Source organism: Dipodomys spectabilis, unplaced genomic scaffold (assembly GCF_019054845.1).
Source record: "Dipodomys spectabilis isolate Male_0828 unplaced genomic scaffold, ASM1905484v1 ptg000600l, whole genome shotgun sequence".
Taxonomy (NCBI): Eukaryota; Metazoa; Chordata; class Mammalia; order Rodentia; family Heteromyidae; genus Dipodomys; species Dipodomys spectabilis.
Window position 1 is genome coordinate 706,432 of NW_024871277.1, and position 17,095 is coordinate 723,526.

Sequence of the window (17,095 nt, forward strand, 5' to 3'; positions counted from 1 at the left end):
TCTCTTTGAAGTTACTTGGTTTCCAAGAGAGGCAGTGCAATGGAGGCAGACGAAACGCAGGCGGACCCTTTAGTGAGCATGCTCTGTCAGGCATGCGTTGGTGAGAAGGGGAGGAGGGGAAAATGAAATGGCCCTCCATCTGCTACGTTCTCAAAGAAAAAAAACAAAACAGCAATTCTTGAGGGGTTGAAAGGGACTTTGTGAAAGACTTTAGTAAGTAGGCCATTTGAATGTTAACTTTCCTGAGCTTCATATTCCCAACTTTAACAGAGATAATAAATAAGACCAGCTTTATTCAGTCATTGTGAGAACTATGTAAGAATATGTATGTAAGAATATGTGAGCACGTTGCAACCCATGGCACTGGTATATTTATACCACTCGTGTGTGTGTGTGTGTGTGTGTGTGTGTGTGCGTGTGTGCGCGCGCGCGTGCCAGCAAGTCCTGGGGCTTGAACTCTGGGCCTGGATGCTGTCCCTGAGTTTCTTTTGCTCAAGGCTAGTGCTCTACCACTTGAGCCACATCTCTACTTTCAGCTTTTTGTTGTTTAATTGGAGCTAAGAGTCTCCTGAACTTTCCTGTCCAGGCTAGCTTCAAACCAAGATCCTCAGATCTCAGTCCCCTGTGTAGCATAAGCCACCAGTGCCTGGCATATATCATTCTTTTTTAAACTGATAGAAAAAAAAAAGATATCAATCCTCCTTCTATGCAAAGACATCATGAATTGTGCTGACCCAGGAGTATAAAACAGTCCTGAAAAAAAGTCCAGAAATATGTTTCTAGTGATATTTTAATGTGAAATTTGTATATACACATATAGATTACAGCATAAGTTTAGCAAAGGTTTCAAGTTCCATGGATTATAATCTATGGAATAAAGTTTTTGGCCAGACCTAATCAGTCATTCCTCCTTCATGTCTTTTACTTGCCAAAATAAAAAAGTGCAAATATGATTGCTAAGAAAAGTACCATTTTAAAAGCTTGTTATACATCTAATAGCTTGTTTACTATTTGACATAGGACAGTAAATTTCAAGTGATGGATTTTTTTTCATGTCTTTGAAGTCAAAATTCTTACATTGAGCTTTGTTACAAACTAATATCTTAGAATAACAAAAATTAGGATAATCTTGCTTTCAAATTGACATGATTCTTTTAGTTGTTATTTTTTGTCCTTAGACAATATCTGTCGAGAGCCAATCATAGCCATTTTATGAGCTTAAAGTGTGATTGTTTGTAATATATTAAAAGAATCATGAAGTTTTAACCAGAACATTTTCTTGGGAAAGCCCCTTCACATTTTAAAGATATAAAAATCCCAGCCTCAAATGCTAACCGTAATGGACTCATCCTTGGAACTTTATTACTAAGGAATGGTGATTACTAATGTTGCGCATGCTTTCTGTGTTTATTTCAGCACGCATTATAGCATTTCCCATAATTGATCTCAGAACCATATCAGCAATGGAAGGGGTGTGATATACAATATCAGTATTGTCATTGATAACCTCAGTGCTAATAAGTTGATTGAAATCAATCACTTGGTCATTGATGATATGCAAAAATCTTTAATATTTTGTAGCAGGAGATATGGATATATCAATTTAGTCAACGAGTATTCTTTTTTTTTTTTTTTTTTTGTGGGTCATGGGGCTTAAACTCTGGGCTTGGGCGCTATTCCTGCACTCTTCAGCTCAAGGTGAGCACTCTATCACTTGAGCCACAACACCACTTCTGGTTTTCTAGTGGTTTATTGGAGATAAGAGTCTGACGGACTTTCCTGCCCGGGCTGGCTTTGAACCATGATCCTCAGATCTCAGCCTCTTGAGTACCTAGGATTACAGGTGTGAACCATCGGCGCCCGGCTTTAAATACATTTTAATAGAAACAAGTCAATATTTAACAAGTAGAACCTCCTCAAATAAAAATCAGAGGGAAAGGAAGGTAGAAAAGAGAGGAAAGAAGAGGTATCAGCAGCATGGTAGTCTGCACATTGTGCAATGGTGACTTTGGAACATTTTCAAGTAGGACAGGAAGTCACAGAACAAACTCATCCATGCTTAACTTCTCAGATAAATATAATTTTGCTCCCACCAATAAACCAAGTTAATGCTAAGATAGAGCACTTCTGAAGTGGATTCCACTCAGCTCTGTTAGGATGTCCGATTCTCACCCAGAATAAGATCAGAAATTGCTTTGAAATTTGCTTTTTTATTTTGCTCCGTTGCAAAGAACAAATGTATAATGACTATAGTGATCATGAACCAAGGCACGCTGTGTGCTGCAGTGGCAGTTGTGTAAGGCTATCTTCTCCCCTGTGGTGCACAATACCGGACTAGGGCTCCAAAGCCCAGCCTGGAGAAGAGTTTCCTCCTCCCATTGTTATGCTAGCTATTTAACAATGGAGCTACCACTCTTTGAGTGACACCCAATGCATTTCTGCACACACACTGAACAGACTGCCTCCCAGGAGACTTTGCGGATTGGAGAGAGCTGCAGAGAGATGGTTTGCTTGTCATTTCACGTGGTGTTTGACACCGCGTGTGCAGCCAATAAGAAAGGCAGAGGCAGAGAGCAGATGTCCTTGTCTCTCAGACAGTCAGATGCACATTAATATCACTGCCTACTGCTGAAACAAAAGCCCTCATTCAGTCTGCTGTGTCTCCTCGCTCGCACTAATTGAGGAGAGAAGGAAGGGGAAAAAGGGGGAAAGGAAACAGGGAAGGAGGAAGGGAAGAGAGAAGATAAGGAAGGAATTTGGGATATCCGCGCATGAAGAGGTGTTCACAAGTGCTTTGCCAAAAGAAGGTGGAAGGCATCTCAGCAGAGAATCCTGGAAAGGGAAAAAGAGGCAGAAGAAATGATTTTGCTGTCGGGTTTAAGTCATCAGCCTAAGGGATTTGTGTGTCACTCCAGGTTTCTGAGAGCTGGTGAGCCATGAGTGTGCAAAAGTGGAAGTGTGGAGGCAGCTGCGGCGGTCTTACGAGCGTGAGGAGAGCGGCCACACGTAATACAGTCAGCTTGGAAAACGGGGTGGAAAATCCTTGGCAGGCCTGTTCTTTTTGCCCTGGATTCTTCTGCCTGTGTGCAGTGAGCCCCGGTGCTGCTCATGCTGTCTTTTGGGGTCCTGGCTCCTCTGGGTGCTCTTGGCAGCCTGGGGTGTGTGCTGGGGGGACTCACAGCGCGGGCCCCGAGTTCCGTCTTCTCTCGCCAGGGTCTGCGGGCATCGCGGTGATTTATGCGATGTGATGTTTGTGATAGAGCACACAGCTTTTCTAGAGAGATCAGAGGCAAATGTATTCAAACTGCATCCTGAGGACAGTTTGGCGGTGCTTCCTTCCACCCGCCTTTCCCTGTCTCCTTGATCATTTATTTGCTGCCCTTCCAAGCTCTTTAGAGGTTTTGAAGCGCACAAAGAAGGAGATTGTGAATCACAGAGAGAAAAAAAAGAAAAGGAAAGAAGCAGTAGAAGTTTGTGACTGCCCATTTATTGTTCTTTAGCTTTCCTTTCCTTCTTCAGAGCATATCATTTTATACTTTTTTTCCCCTTGAAAACATGCAGCTTTTTTTAGCCTATATCTGATAGGAATCTGGAAGGCTCTTTTAGGGTGATGATTCTCAAACCTGGCTGATTGTTTCCAATCACCTGGAAGCTTCTTAAAATCCACTCCTAGGTCCTGGGCTCACCGTGGAGTAGAGCAGAGCTAGCTCTGGACGTGGGCTCGGGATCCGCCCCTCCATCGAGGACTGGTGCCCACTTAGCTTTGGCAAGCCGGCATCTGCTTCATCTGTACCAGCTTCGCCACCGAGTTCCGGGAAGCGGGGTGCAGGGATGGGAGAGGCCGAGTCCGGCCCATGCTCCATCTTGCGTGTGCATGCCACGGTCAGTGTCTCCTTGCAGCACTTCTCTTTGTTGGGACCACAAGATCCTCTCAGAAAAAAATATTCATTTATTTGCTATCAGCGATGAGAATATGCTCTACTTCTTGTCCTTTCTGTCTCTACCCAACCAAAGCTGTCACAAACTACTAAAATGGCGAGGCCATCGTTAACGGATGGGGCCAGAACTATGCACTAAAATACTTTAAATTTGCTGGCCTGACAATCAGGCATTGCACGGGGACAAATCTTTGGAAGCCCTGCATGAAGGAAAATGAAGACTATCTTCTCGTCATTTTCAGCTTCCTTCACATCTTTCAAAATCATTTTGCATTTCAGATGACAGTCTGCACTTGATATAAACCGACTCTTATTTCTGTGCTATTTGAAGCAGCCAGGCTGTGTTCTGCCAGGTTGGATTTGGTTATTTTCAGCTGCTAACACAATCATCTCTAAGATTTCTTTGGTAGTTTTCTTGTCTCATGTGGGTGATTACTTTGTGGTTTGGTAATGTAATGAAAAGGCACAGATTTCTATTTTTATGGACAGCTTAGGCACATTTGTTCGCTACTCTGTGCTGTTGTTAGTCGCTGGCTGTGGGGTAACTGCTGCTGGTCGCACAGTTTTGCTAATCTTCTTTGGATCACGTTTGGTGCCTAAGCACCTTTTTTTTTTTCAAAATAAAAGGACACCAATATTTACCTCTTAGAATGTGGCATATATATATATATATATATATATATATATATATATATATATATCACCATTTACAATTTCTTCTTTGTTAATAATTCTGAATCTCTGATATATATTTTTCTCTCTGATCCTTTCAGTAAGTTTCTTCTTTTCTGTTTTGAGGTAAACCATAAAGTAGAGATGAATTATAAGACTTTACCGTTATTAGGAGTGAAACCTGATTCTGGGAACAGGACATGGAACAGGACATGCTCCAGGGACTGTCCAGTATCGGCCGTTTCTTTGACAGAGTGCCACTCCAGCTCTGTGGATGGGCAGGTGACCGGGCTATGGGGAAGAGACATGGCCCCAAGAACAAACTAAACTAGCTTCCTCTTATGACCTCATGTGTACACAAAATTACGTAACTGCTGGAGACCTGGCTCAAATAGCAGGGCACCTGCCTAGCAAACATGAAACCCTGAGTTCAACTGCCACGCCCCCAAATGGTTGAATGGTCACAACATAAAATTCAACAGAACGAAATTAGATTAAACAACAGTAAGCAGATATTTGAGAATTAAAAAGTAATTCCTTAAATGTGGCATGATGGTTGAAATTGTCAATGATAGATCTTTTGAAACCGTGAGCACCTTTGATTTGAGACAGGCTCTCACTAGGTAGTCCAGCCTGGCCTCAAACTTGTGATCTTCCTGCCTCCATTTCCCGTGTGCTGGGATTTTAGGGACCACGCTTGGCCAAGACACTGTCTTAGCGTTGATTTTGTCACTGGCTTTCCTGGAAGGTAAGGACTTGCTAGGTGAAGTAAGTCTTCTGGCTGCTTGTCTCGGATTCTGGAACAGAGGAACTTTGTTATAAAATTGTACACAAGCAGACCTCCAAGTATGGTGACTTAGATAGTTAACATATGGGGGGTGGGGATCTTGCCGAGGGTTATTAAGGGCTGTAGTTGTAGGTGGGTGAGAGGCTTAAGGTGCATCCGGCATCCCAGTGTCCATAGGCAGATACCCAGTCATGGCTTCTGCAGCCAGCTAAGGAGAGCCAGCTGCATCCCTGGGAAGCTGGCCCATCACTTAGCTCCTGTCTGCCTGTGTACACTTAGCTCCCATCACTTAGCTCCTGTCTTCCAGTGGTTCACTTAGCTCCCATCACTTAGCTCCCATGGGGCAGTGGAACACTGGATGCTGAAGACTGCATTGTCCACCTCAGAAGAACCGAGCACCTCCACCGCCAGCTGGCAGGCAGGCCTCGTGGCCGCTGCTCCCTGCGTTCCTTTGTCTGGCAGGTGTGAAGGTGATTGGCCTGAGTGCGTGAATGCGCCAACACTGGGCAGCTAAGGGGGAGAAAGCTGGGGAAGTCGGGCAGTGCGGGGAGCCCTCTCGCTCTAAAGTCGCCGCTGGATGTGTTTGCCGTTCCGTGGGATTGTCTGATGCCTCTTGGGTGCGAGGTTCATTTCTCTCCCACACCCGCTACAGACTATATTCGTTTCTGGTAAAAAGTGCTAAGCTTGTGGTTTGTTTGGAACAGATGTGGGGCAGTCTCTCGTATCCGCCTTGGAATTTCACTCTTGCAGAAGAAGCAAAACAGTCGTGATCTTAGCCTGCACTGCTTCCAGAAAGTGTGGACTGAGCAGAGTGACAGGGAGCGAAAATTGGTGGAACATAATGAACATTAAAGCATTGCCTATGGCTTCATTGCTAGCCACAAACTCCCATTGCTGGACCATAACCATTTGTCCTTCATGCCTTCCTGGGCCAGCCGGGGAAGGGCAGAGTCACATTAGCCTCTCGAGGCCAGCAGCTGGCCAGCTCTGAGGCTTCCAAAGCCAGGCAAAGGCACAGGAAGGCTGCTGGGAGCTTTGCTCCGGGGCTCCCACAGGCCCAGGCGGCCCTGGCTCCCGCCTGCTCCAGCCCCAGCTCCTCCACCTGATGACCATCACGCAACCAGGGCATGCCTTCCCAACTGGGTGGATCGATTGCCATTGGTCAGCGTTTTCATGGTAACAAGGGCTCCTGAACTCAGTGCCAGGATGCAGTGTACTTGGATATATCATGAGAGAAAGCTGGAAAATGATCTCTTAGAAACCAGAACTGACAGGCGGTGAGCTCCATGCTACGCAGCCACTCATGGCAAGAGCCATCCACGACAGACGAGAAGGACACAGAGCAAGCTCCTCACTGCTGGAGTTGGTTTTGTTTTGGTGTTGTTCAGAAGAATTTCAGTTAGTACTGACCAGCCTGCTCCTGGGTGCTTTCCATGCCTTGCTTCCCTGAACCCACTGTTAGCCTCACAAAGAAGAAATTCCTATTATTCTTGTTAACACACAAGCAAAGAAGCACGAAGAGACTCACATGGTTCTCGTTTTCTAGAATTCTCCCTGTTGGAATCCCTTATGGCTTAAAGTCTCCAAACCTAAACCAAGGTTCACATGAAACACTCTTAATTTATCCTTCCCCAAACTGTTGAGATCAAATGAAATATGTAACTCCAACTTGTAAGTCCTAACGGACCACGTAAACTTAGGTAGTGATCTATTATAGAGTCAAAGGTTAGAAAACTCACCACCGGCGTGTTGACTTAGATGTTTCCTAACTGTAGACCTGTAGAAAACGGTCTCACGTGAGTATCTGTTGAAGAAATGAATGAAATAAATACTCTTGACAGTGAGTGAGAGAAGGGAACTTGAAGAGACTGTAAGAAAGGTCAGCAGAAGCTCATGCCTGTCTTCCTAGCTACTCAGGAGGCTGAGATCTGAGGATTGCGGTTCAAAGCCAGCCCGGGCAGGAAAATCCAATTAAACACCAGAAAACTGGAAGTGGCGCTGTGGCTCAAGTGTTAGAGCACTCGCCTTGAGCTGAAGAGCTGAGGGACAGTGCCCAGGCCCAGAGTTCAAGCCCTCAGCTCTTCTGCAGGCTGAGAACTGGAGGATCACAACTCAAACTGGCCCATCCCCAGTGAGCCAGCAAAAAGCAGGCCTAGAGGTGTGACGCATAGCCGAAGGTGAGGCTCCGAGTTCAAACCTGGGTTCTGGTAAAAAAAAAAAAAAAAGTGTACAAAAATGTAAGCATACGTACTCATCACAGGTAGAATATTCTGGAATGTCTCTACCCCACATGTTGGGCAGCTTGTTCATTTCTTCCCACCTGTGTCACTTAGGGACGTGCTTCCTTAACACCAGAGAAGGAGCAGTTTGCGCATGCACACGAGGAGATGAAGAGCTTAGAAGCCATTGTGCAAGAAATCAAGCCGACTGCGCTCATTGGTAACCCCCTCTCCCCTTCCCCCTTCCTCCACCTCCCTTCCTCCTCCTCCTCCCTCCTCCCTCTCCCCTTTGCTTGCTAACTTGAACCCTGGGAATTCAGACGGATGAGCATGCTCTTGAGCAACAGAGCCTTCTCCAGTCTCCCAGATCCGTAGGTGCTTGGTACTGTTTGAGCTCTGGGCCCTGCTGGAGAGCACGTTATGCTCAGCCCTCTGCTCACGCCTGAAACCCCTGGGCTTTGCATGCTGGACTCCCCAGAGACATGGACGGTCCTGTGCCCAAGGACAGGCTCCACCACAGGCTATGGCTAGGACGGAATTTGGAAGTGGGGTAAAGCCATAGGTCAGGTGGCAGCCTGTGTGCAAATGCCAGCCAAAGGGCGGGGGGGGGGGGGTCACGCACGCTAAAAAAGACCTCAGAGGAGGTGGGCATCAACGTGCCTTCCTGGCCCCCAGCATGCAATGTGGTGCCTACACGCAGGTAGTAGGCTGCTTTTAGATGTGTCCACATATCATGTGTTTTAAAAACATCTCAAAAGGAGTTGTCAAAGGTGATCTTGCGGAGGGTTATTAAGGGCTGTAATTGTAGGTGGGCGAGAGGCTTAAGGTGCACCCAGCATCCCAGCGTCCATAATCAGATACCCAGTCATGGCTTCTGTAGTCGGCTAAGGAGAGCCAGCTGCATCCCTGGGAAGCTGGCCCATCACTTAGCTCCTGTCTGCCTGTGTACACTTAGCTCCCATCATTTAGCTCCATGGGTCAGTGGAACACTTAGCTCCCATCACTTAGCTCCTATCTTCCAGTGGTTCACTTAGCTCCCATCACTTAGCTCCCATGGGGCAGTGGTTCACTTAGCTCCTATCACCTAGCTCTTGTCTTCCAGTGGTGATCCCGAGGATGTGTGTGCAGGTCTTGGAGCTTGAACTCAGGATCTGTCCCTGTGCTCAAGGCTAGCACGCCACCACTTGAGCTATAGCTACATTTATTTCTTTTTCTTTTTTTTTTGTACTTGTAGGAGTTCTTGTTGATAATATTGAAGTAAAGCTGAAAGCGTAAGGACAATGACCCCCCCCCCCCCCCCCCCCCGCCCCGGTACTGAGTTCTCAGTCCTGTTTCTTAGGCCACGGTCTCATTTCTGTTAGATTCTCCTCAGAGCGGGTTGCTTCTCCCCATGGACTTAGATCATCATCTTAAGTGTTCACACTGTTTATAAAATGTCCTTGCGCTGTACCCTGAACAGGCTGAAATATATACGCAGAATTGCTTACAAAAGCAGTCTGTGGTTGGGACACGGTTTAACTTGCTGATTAATGAAGAGGCTAACGTTGGGATTCACAGGCAACTCCTTTCCTCCTCGTCCTTCAGCACAAATATCCCTTATGCCGTGTGTGGTCTCTTGGAAGACGCCTGGGATATCTCCTGGTTTGGTACCCGTGCTCCTTGGAAGAATTCAGCCATGAATGTCCTGACCGCTGGTTTCTCTGCTTCCTTAGGAGTGGCTGCAATCGGTGGTGCATTCTCTGAACAGATTCTCAAAGACATGGCGGCCTTCAACAAGAGACCTATCATTTTCGCCTTGAGTAATCCAACCAGCAAAGCAGAGTGCTCCGCGGAGCAGTGCTACAAGTTCACTCAGGTGAGGCGATCCACTGAGGGAGTAGCTATGGTGCTTACTTCAGTACAGCCAAGGTTAAAAGCAAAGTGACCAAAAGCCAGAAGTGGAGCTGTGGCTCAAGTGGTAGAGCACCAGTCTTGAGCAAAAGTGCCTAGGGACAGCACCCAGGCCCTGAGTTCACAATGCCACAGTGGACAGACAAAGAGATGAAAAGCAGTGAACATAGCAGGAGAACACTTTGATTTCCCTGGATATTATTGTCTCTTCCTCCTCTTCTATGGAAAAACTAATCTTGTCATACTTCAGCGATGACCATCTTCCCTGAGGACTTGGAGGAGTATCTGCGATTTACACATAAAAGTGAAAGAAGAAAGGAGCCCTGTGGTTTTCAGATGGTCATTAAAATAGTTCTAACTAGCTCTTCCCAAACACTGAAGCACACAGTATAAAACCACAGCCTCATTTTTGCTTTGCTGAGTTCTGGGTTTGGATTTCCAGGGCTCGGGTGGGGCCTGTGGGCCGCTGTCCCCACGCCAGCCCAGCCACACGCTCCGTCCTCTGGCGGCAGTCCTTTCCTGCTTACAGAAATCACCTATCTGATACTGTTTTGTACTTGTGCTCTTCAAAGAGGTGAAAATGCCAGAATAAGAGAGTAGGGACTGAGTTTTAGCTACGTAAAACTATTTAACTTTGGAAATAAATCCAAACTGGAATAGAGAGGGGAAATCACAGTGACGTCACTCCACAAATTGGAGTCTGGTCGATGCTGTGCTTCTCATTGCTAGAGCTAGAGATGATGTTTTCGGGGACAAGGAATCACTACATGGCTTATGGCTCTTATTTGGGGTGATCTTGGGGTCTTCATTAAGTTTGATTTTATCCTGTCTGATTGGGGAGTTTGCCTCCCATTCCTCAGTGTTCTTTAACTTGTGTGTGTGTGTGTGTGTGTGTGTGTTTGGTGAGTGTGTGTGTGTTGTGTGTGTGCATGGGTCCTGAAGCTTGAATTCAGGGCCTGGGAGCTATCTCTGAGTTGTTCTCAAGCCTCGTGTTCTGCCACTACAAATCCATCTCCGGCTTTTTGGCAGTTTATTGGAGATCATAGTCCCATGGACTTGGCTGCTTGGGCTGGCTTTAAACCTTGATCCTCAGATCGCAGCCTCCTGAGTGGCTAGGTTTATAGGCATGAGCCACCAGCATCTGGATAAATTCTTGGAGGAGAGAAAAACCCCCCACAGTCTTTTGTGCAATCACAAAGTTTTAGCATATTACTATGTAAAAACAGGAGCACAGCAAACCAGTGTTTAGTGATTGTGTCTGCATCTAAGCTCAGCAGGCCTCAAGAATTGACAGTCTGTGGTTCACATGTGTGAAATTAGCCAAACTTGCATAAGTATATTTTAAGATTGGAATGCGTCAAAGATATGTGGTCTCACCTCTTCTGATCTCCCCTAATGCTCTGTATTGTCAGACAGAAAACACTGGAAGTCATTTTGTCACTAACAGTTGTGCCTTGAACTCAAATGTGATTGCCAGTACGCCCTTCCTGCGTTCAGAAGTGTGTCCCGGGAGCGTGTGGAAATGGCTGCTGGGGCCAGAGCGATGATACTTCCCAGCTTCGCTCATTTTGGGGGTCAAGGACCCCCACCATTTCAGAGCCCACGTCCACGTCACAGGGCCCTCCGGTTTTCACAGGGGTTGAGTACTGCGGCCTGAGACCGCAGCGCTGCCCACAGCCCCGTGTGTCATCTGGTGCTGTGTCTCTGTGTTGCAGGGCCGCGCGATTTTTGCCAGTGGCAGTCCTTTCGATCCGGTCACTCTTCCGAGCGGACAGACCCTGCACCCCGGCCAAGGCAACAATTCCTATGTGTTCCCTGGCGTGGCGCTGGGGGTCGTGACGTGCGGCCTGAAACATATCAGCGACAAGGTCTTCCTCACCACTGCCGAGGTTCGAACGCCCGCACCCCCTGCACGCTGCCTGACTCCTGGATCAGGGGAATGGAGAGCAGGAGGTGTCCCCCCGCTTCCCTCCCTCCCCCGGTGGCAGGGATGCCTCAGGGTTTCTGTACTCCCCAGGGGAAGAGAGCAAGTCAACATTTCTTCCATTTCCATCATCTTCCAGAACAGGCACATCAGAGCAATCATGACCTTTCATTCCTTCCTCCAGTCTAGTGCCCTGTTCCTGAATGCCTCTAGCGCCCCCTGGTGACCAATAGTGTGCAATGTCCTGTAGTTCTCATTCAGTGAAAATGACTGGGAGTTGGGGGGGGGGGGGGCGGTACCAGGGAGAACGGGTCTAGTCATCTGAAGGGTGCTCTTGGTATCCTGGCCATGCCAGCCACGGCCACGGCGTCAGTGCCACTCCCCTGTAAATCAGTTCTGTGTCATTTACTGTTTGCTTTCCTCTTTTTATCTCTTTTTAACTAAGTCTATTTCCTGGCTTTCATTGTTTTAATCCTACTTTTTCTTTCCTTTTCACACGCTTTCAATGATCTTAGCTCTTCATTTCTGTCATCTTTATTCTAATAATCCACCAAATCTGTGTATTTCTCATCATCTGCCATAACTCCGGTTACTTGCTAGATAATTCCACTGAAAGGCCCTGCCATATTCTCAAACACAACATGCTTAAAAAGCAGCCTGATCGTCAGGAGGGCGCCGGCGGCTCATGCCTGTCGTTCCCGCTGAGGATCTCGGTCTGAAGCCAGCCTGAGAAACTCTTTAATCTGTAAAAGATAGAAAGTAGAAGTGTGCTTCAAGTAGTAGAGTGCCATCCTTGAGCTACAAATCCAAACGGGAGCCTGAGGCCCGAGTTCAAGCCCTCCTACTGACACGAAACAGAGCAAAGCCCAAATGTATCAGTCACCTCTCACTGTCAGTATTGGTGTTTCTAGTGGTGGCACTTTTCCAAGCAGGCATCAAAGTATGCAAGCCATAGCACCTCCCATCCGCCCATCAAAGTGTGCAAGCCATAGCACCTCCCATCCGCCCTGGAAAGCCAGGAAAATTCCTGTGCCCTCAGGGCACTTCCAGAATCCAGCCTAGTCCTTAAGCTCTGTTCCTGAGAAGCCTGACCTTGATCTCCCGCCCTGCTCCTCCTCTTCAGTACTGGCTGTTCCTTACACACATCTCCTGCTGGTGTCCCCGTCACCCCACACCCGCCCTCGGGATCACTTCATCCCCCTCTTCTTTTCCCTCCCGTCCTTTCATCTGGGTTTTCTCCTCCTCTCTCTTTTCCTGCTCCCGGGGTTCAGTGGAGTCTCCCCATCTTTTCCCTAGCGGTGTGATTCCCCACACAGGGACAGCGCGCTGCCTTTGCTCACTGTGTCCACAGTGAGAGGAGGTGAAATCAGCGGGTGGCCCACAGGAATGGCTTCTGCACGCGCTGGTTCACTCAGCTGAGGGCCTGCGCGTCTGGAGGGCTCCCCGGAAAGCATTCCTTCCCCTTTTCTTGTTCTCAGGTCATCTCTCAGCAGGTGTCAGACAAGCACCTAGAGGAGGGCCGGCTCTACCCGCCTCTCAACACCATTAGAGACGTGTCGCTGAAGATTGCAGTGAGGGTAAAACCACACGCACTCTGTTGCCTTCCCTCTGCTCATTAAGCGTGTGTGTGTGTGTGTCTGTGTGTGTGTGTGTGAGAATTCAGGGCCCAGGCACTGTCCCTGAGTTTCTTTTGCTCAAGGCTAGTGCTCTACCACTTGAGCTGCAGCTCCACTCCCAGCTTTTTCTGTGATTAATTGGAGATAAGAGTCTCAGGGACTTTCCTGCCTTGGCTGGCTTTGAACTGGGATCCTCAGAACTCATCTTTCTGGGTAGCCAAGGTGACAGGCATAAGCCACTGGTGCCTGGCTGATGAAGTATTTTTATGTGAGAGTCTTCCTCAAAATGCATGTTGGGGGGGGTGGGGGCTGGGAAGGTGGCTCAGTGGTAGAGTGCTTCCCTTGCATGCATGAGGCCCTGGGTTGGATTCCTCAGCACCACATAAGCAGAAAAAGCTGGAAATGGTGCTGTGGCACAAGTGGTAAGAGTGCTAGCCTTGAACTGAAGAGCTGAGGGACAGCGCCCAGGCCCAGAGTTCAGGCCCCATGACTAACCAAAAACAAAAAATGCATGTGGGTATTGCTCACTGGCTCATCCTAAATCGCCCCTGCGGCCATCGGTTTGCTGTCAGTTGGCCGCATTCTCCCTCGGCCTCTCAGCGCAGCTACGCCTTTCCCTGCCACACATGTAACTTGTTGTAACTGTGGACTCCACACAGAGATGGGGGGCACAGTTCTGTGCAGCCACCTGTCATCCAGGCCCCTCTGATTTATAGATTAACAGACCAAGAACGCAGTGAGATTTAGGCCAAAGTTCAGGGACAGCGCCCAGGCCCTGAGTTCAAGCCACGCAACCCCCAAATTAAAACAAAACACCAAATTCACAGCCTCACTGAACTCCTACGTGCTTAGTGGTTAGGACTTCAACATAAGAGGTGGTAGGGACAAAATTCACCCCACGACAGTAGTTCTGTGTTTATTGTGGGGATTCTACATGGTCCCTTGGGCATTTAGAGGGCTCTAGGCAGAAAGGGCCTTTAGCAGCATTTATAACCACTGCCCATTAGATGGCAGCCTCCTCTAGATTTGTGACCGGAATATTGCAAGTGTCTCCTGAGGCCTGCTCATACTGCTACCAGTTGGAAAATAACGCTTTCAGGTTAAGCAGAAAACACGGCCTACTATGCATGTATCATTATGTCTTGTTATGAAGCAGATTCTTTCATCTGCAAAGTGATCTACTTATGACAGATTAGACTCCTATGTCGTACCAATGTTGCCTATTGGTTGAATTATTAATTACTAATAGCATATCATCCTTGTAAGTTTATCTTGACAAAATAGATGAGAAGGAGTTAACAAGTGATTGGAGGAGAAAGTAAGAGAGCAAAGAACACCAGAGGGATACAAAACTGTCCAGGTGGTTCCTTTTATCATAGATATTTGTTTGTAATTTTTCATCAAGAGGAATTTTACGTTGAGAGGGATACTTATTTACTCCAATAGTCGAAATCCAACGTACCCAAGCAAGTCTAGTGTATTGATCGCGCCTCTGTGGTCTACTTAGAACTCCTGAGAATGAATTTGAAGAGAAAGAAACCCATTTTGTTTTTCTTCAAGAAAGGTGGAGCAGGCGGCGTGGGGCTGGGGGGGCTGAGCTTGTGTCCTCTGAGTGGTGAGAGGCAGAGAAGGCGTGACGTGGGCAGGGCTTGGAATTGCCTTCTGGGGACTGTGAGGCGGTTGGATTTGAAAGGATGAAAGTGTAACGTGCAAGCCAGATGGGGTGCCTCGCACCTGTCATCCTAGCTACCGAGGAGGCTGAGACCTGAGGATTGTGGTTCAGAGCCAGCCCGGGCCAAAAAGCCCGTGAGACTCTCATCTCCCACTAATCAGCAAAAAAGCTGGCGGTGGAGCGTGGGGGGTGTGGCTCATGTCTAGGAACACACCAGTCTTGAGAAAGTCAACAGCATGAGGCCCTGAGTTTGAGTCCTAGTACAGTCATACACACACACACACACACACACACACACACACACACACGTGTGGGCACACACAGTACAAGCACCCACACCTGAGCACGGAGCGGGGGCACCACAGGAAGTCCACGTACCGTTGTTTGGCCGTCTATCTCAGGACAAGAACAGCCTTGAGGCTCCTTGGAAGAGGCGGGGGGAGGGGGGGGGCGCCGGGCTGTGGAGTGGCCCGGTGAGCCACAGGTGCAAGTGCTTTTGGTGACAGCAGCCAGGAGCACTGACCCGACCCTGGGGTTGGGATGCGTGGGAGCTGGACCACAGGCTGCTGCATTGTGTGCGCGGCGTCAGCCTGGGGGCTGTGTGGGATTCTGCACTCAGCTGCAAGCTGCACGCTGAGCAGGGCAGTGGAGGCCGTCTGTCCAGGCTAATTAGCATTGGGGTCACATGATGGCCTCTCTGCACACGTGGCATTCCCAAACATCGCATTACCCTCGGCCCTGCATGCTTCACAGCTGCTGGGGTCATTTCCGCCCCTGCTAATAGGACTTGTCATGAGCCTTTGAGGGCTGCGTCTTCGTTTGACTGTGCATTTCTGTGAGCAGTTTGGTTGAATTCATTCTTGGAATGGACGTGTGCTCACCGTGGCCCTCTTATTTATTCCAATAGTTAATATTCTCTTCTCCCTTCTAGATTGTGAAAGATGCATACCAAGAAGAGACGGCCACGGTTTATCCGGAGCCGCAGAACAAAGAAGCGTTTGTTCGTGCGCACATGTTCTCTCCCGAGTATGACCAACTGCTCCCCGAATGCTACCCCTGGCCCGCCGATGCCCGGAAAACACAGACCAAAGCCGACCTCTAGCCACAGCCCGTGCTCTCCACAGCAGCTCAGAGAGCTGGAAACAGTCCTTCCTAGTTTCTGAAGGTTGGAGTCTTTTACGATGATATGCTTAGAATAGGGTAATTTTACTTTAAAAATTGAAATTTTCCTGGAAGATCATTAATATAAATGAAGACAAACTTCACACTGGATGATTTCACTTGATTTACCTTTTGGTAATTTATGGTTTCTATCTTAATTATTTTACCCCAATTCTCTTTAAAAAGCGATTGCTCTTACTACTGAGAAACTCATCTTTTTTTGTATAGAAAACTTAATGGGAAGACCAAAATTAGAAATAGATATGATCAACATTAGACCCCACAATTCCTTCGTTGACCATTTTGCTAAAAATCCACTTTCTAAAAATAAAAGGCAGATGAATTTAGGAATACATGCACTTTTGCTAAACAGAAACAACATGACTCTATTGCCTAGAGAAAAGAAGCAGCTTTTCAGGTATTTTTATTCCAGTCCCCTATTAGATTATATTTGCTCCTTTTCTCTCTCATGGAATCTACTGTTTCTCAGAGAAGAAAGATCACTGCTGTTTACAACACCTTGCGCAGTTGGATTTTCATGTTCTTCGGTCATTGTGACACCTCATAGAATAAAGCTCTCACACTGGATCCTCACTCCAAAGCCTTGCTAACCTCATTTTCGCCCAACCACACGCACCAGCCTCCGCCCTGCCTGCCTTGCCCCTCAGTTCAGCACAGCCTGAGCTGCAAGGTCGGGAAGGAGAGGCGAGCCTCTGCGCCAGGCCTCAGGGCAGTTCCCGGATGAGCTCCTGGTCCACCGGAGTGTTCTCCCCCAGTGTGCTCACCCGGTTCCCTAGGCTCTCTCTCATTCCTCTGATAGAGCCACTGTGACTCCATCCTGGATCAGATAGTCATGTGCTTTGATTACCAAGAACTTTCTGTGAGGAAGAATGGCCACATTCCCAGTGTGTATGCTGTGACTTGAGAAGCCAATCATGGAACTTGTAGAAGCAGTTTCAAACTCTGAAGCTCAGGTGCAGCCGAACACTCGATGTGTATGGTAAAATATAGTGGAGAATCTCCTGGGTCTGAAGTCATGTTTTAAGGACAAGATGCTCACGATAAGTCAACTGTACTATGAAATGATTTTATCACAAGGCGGAAGTTACACAGATTGTTTCAAGTGTGAAAGGTAACCTTTGCTTAAAGCTTTCTTCCATAGAGTGGTTTAGAAAAGACACACAATGCCTATTTCTCGTCTGTTTCTATGTTGTCA

General features: G+C 47.6%; 2 protein-coding genes across 2 annotated transcripts in view; both read left to right on the top strand.

Annotated features, from left to right (window-relative positions):
* Me1 (malic enzyme 1) overlaps positions 1 to 17,036 on the top strand; it is a 103,713-nt gene extending 86,677 nt beyond the window's left edge. The window contains exons 10-14 of the mRNA XM_042671136.1: positions 7,731 to 7,836; positions 9,329 to 9,471; positions 11,222 to 11,395; positions 12,909 to 13,007; positions 15,650 to 17,036. Of these exons, the coding sequence (XP_042527070.1) occupies positions 7,731 to 7,836; positions 9,329 to 9,471; positions 11,222 to 11,395; positions 12,909 to 13,007; positions 15,650 to 15,820 (693 nt within the window). The 3' untranslated portion in view covers positions 15,821 to 17,036. The remainder of the gene's footprint in view (positions 1 to 7,730; positions 7,837 to 9,328; positions 9,472 to 11,221; positions 11,396 to 12,908; positions 13,008 to 15,649) is intronic.
* Pgm3 (phosphoglucomutase 3) overlaps positions 12,255 to 17,095 on the top strand; it is a 29,303-nt gene continuing 24,462 nt past the window's right edge. Inside the window, exon 1 of the mRNA XM_042671137.1 lies at positions 12,255 to 12,259. The gene's annotated coding sequence lies outside the window, so the exon portion shown is untranslated. The remainder of the gene's footprint in view (positions 12,260 to 17,095) is intronic.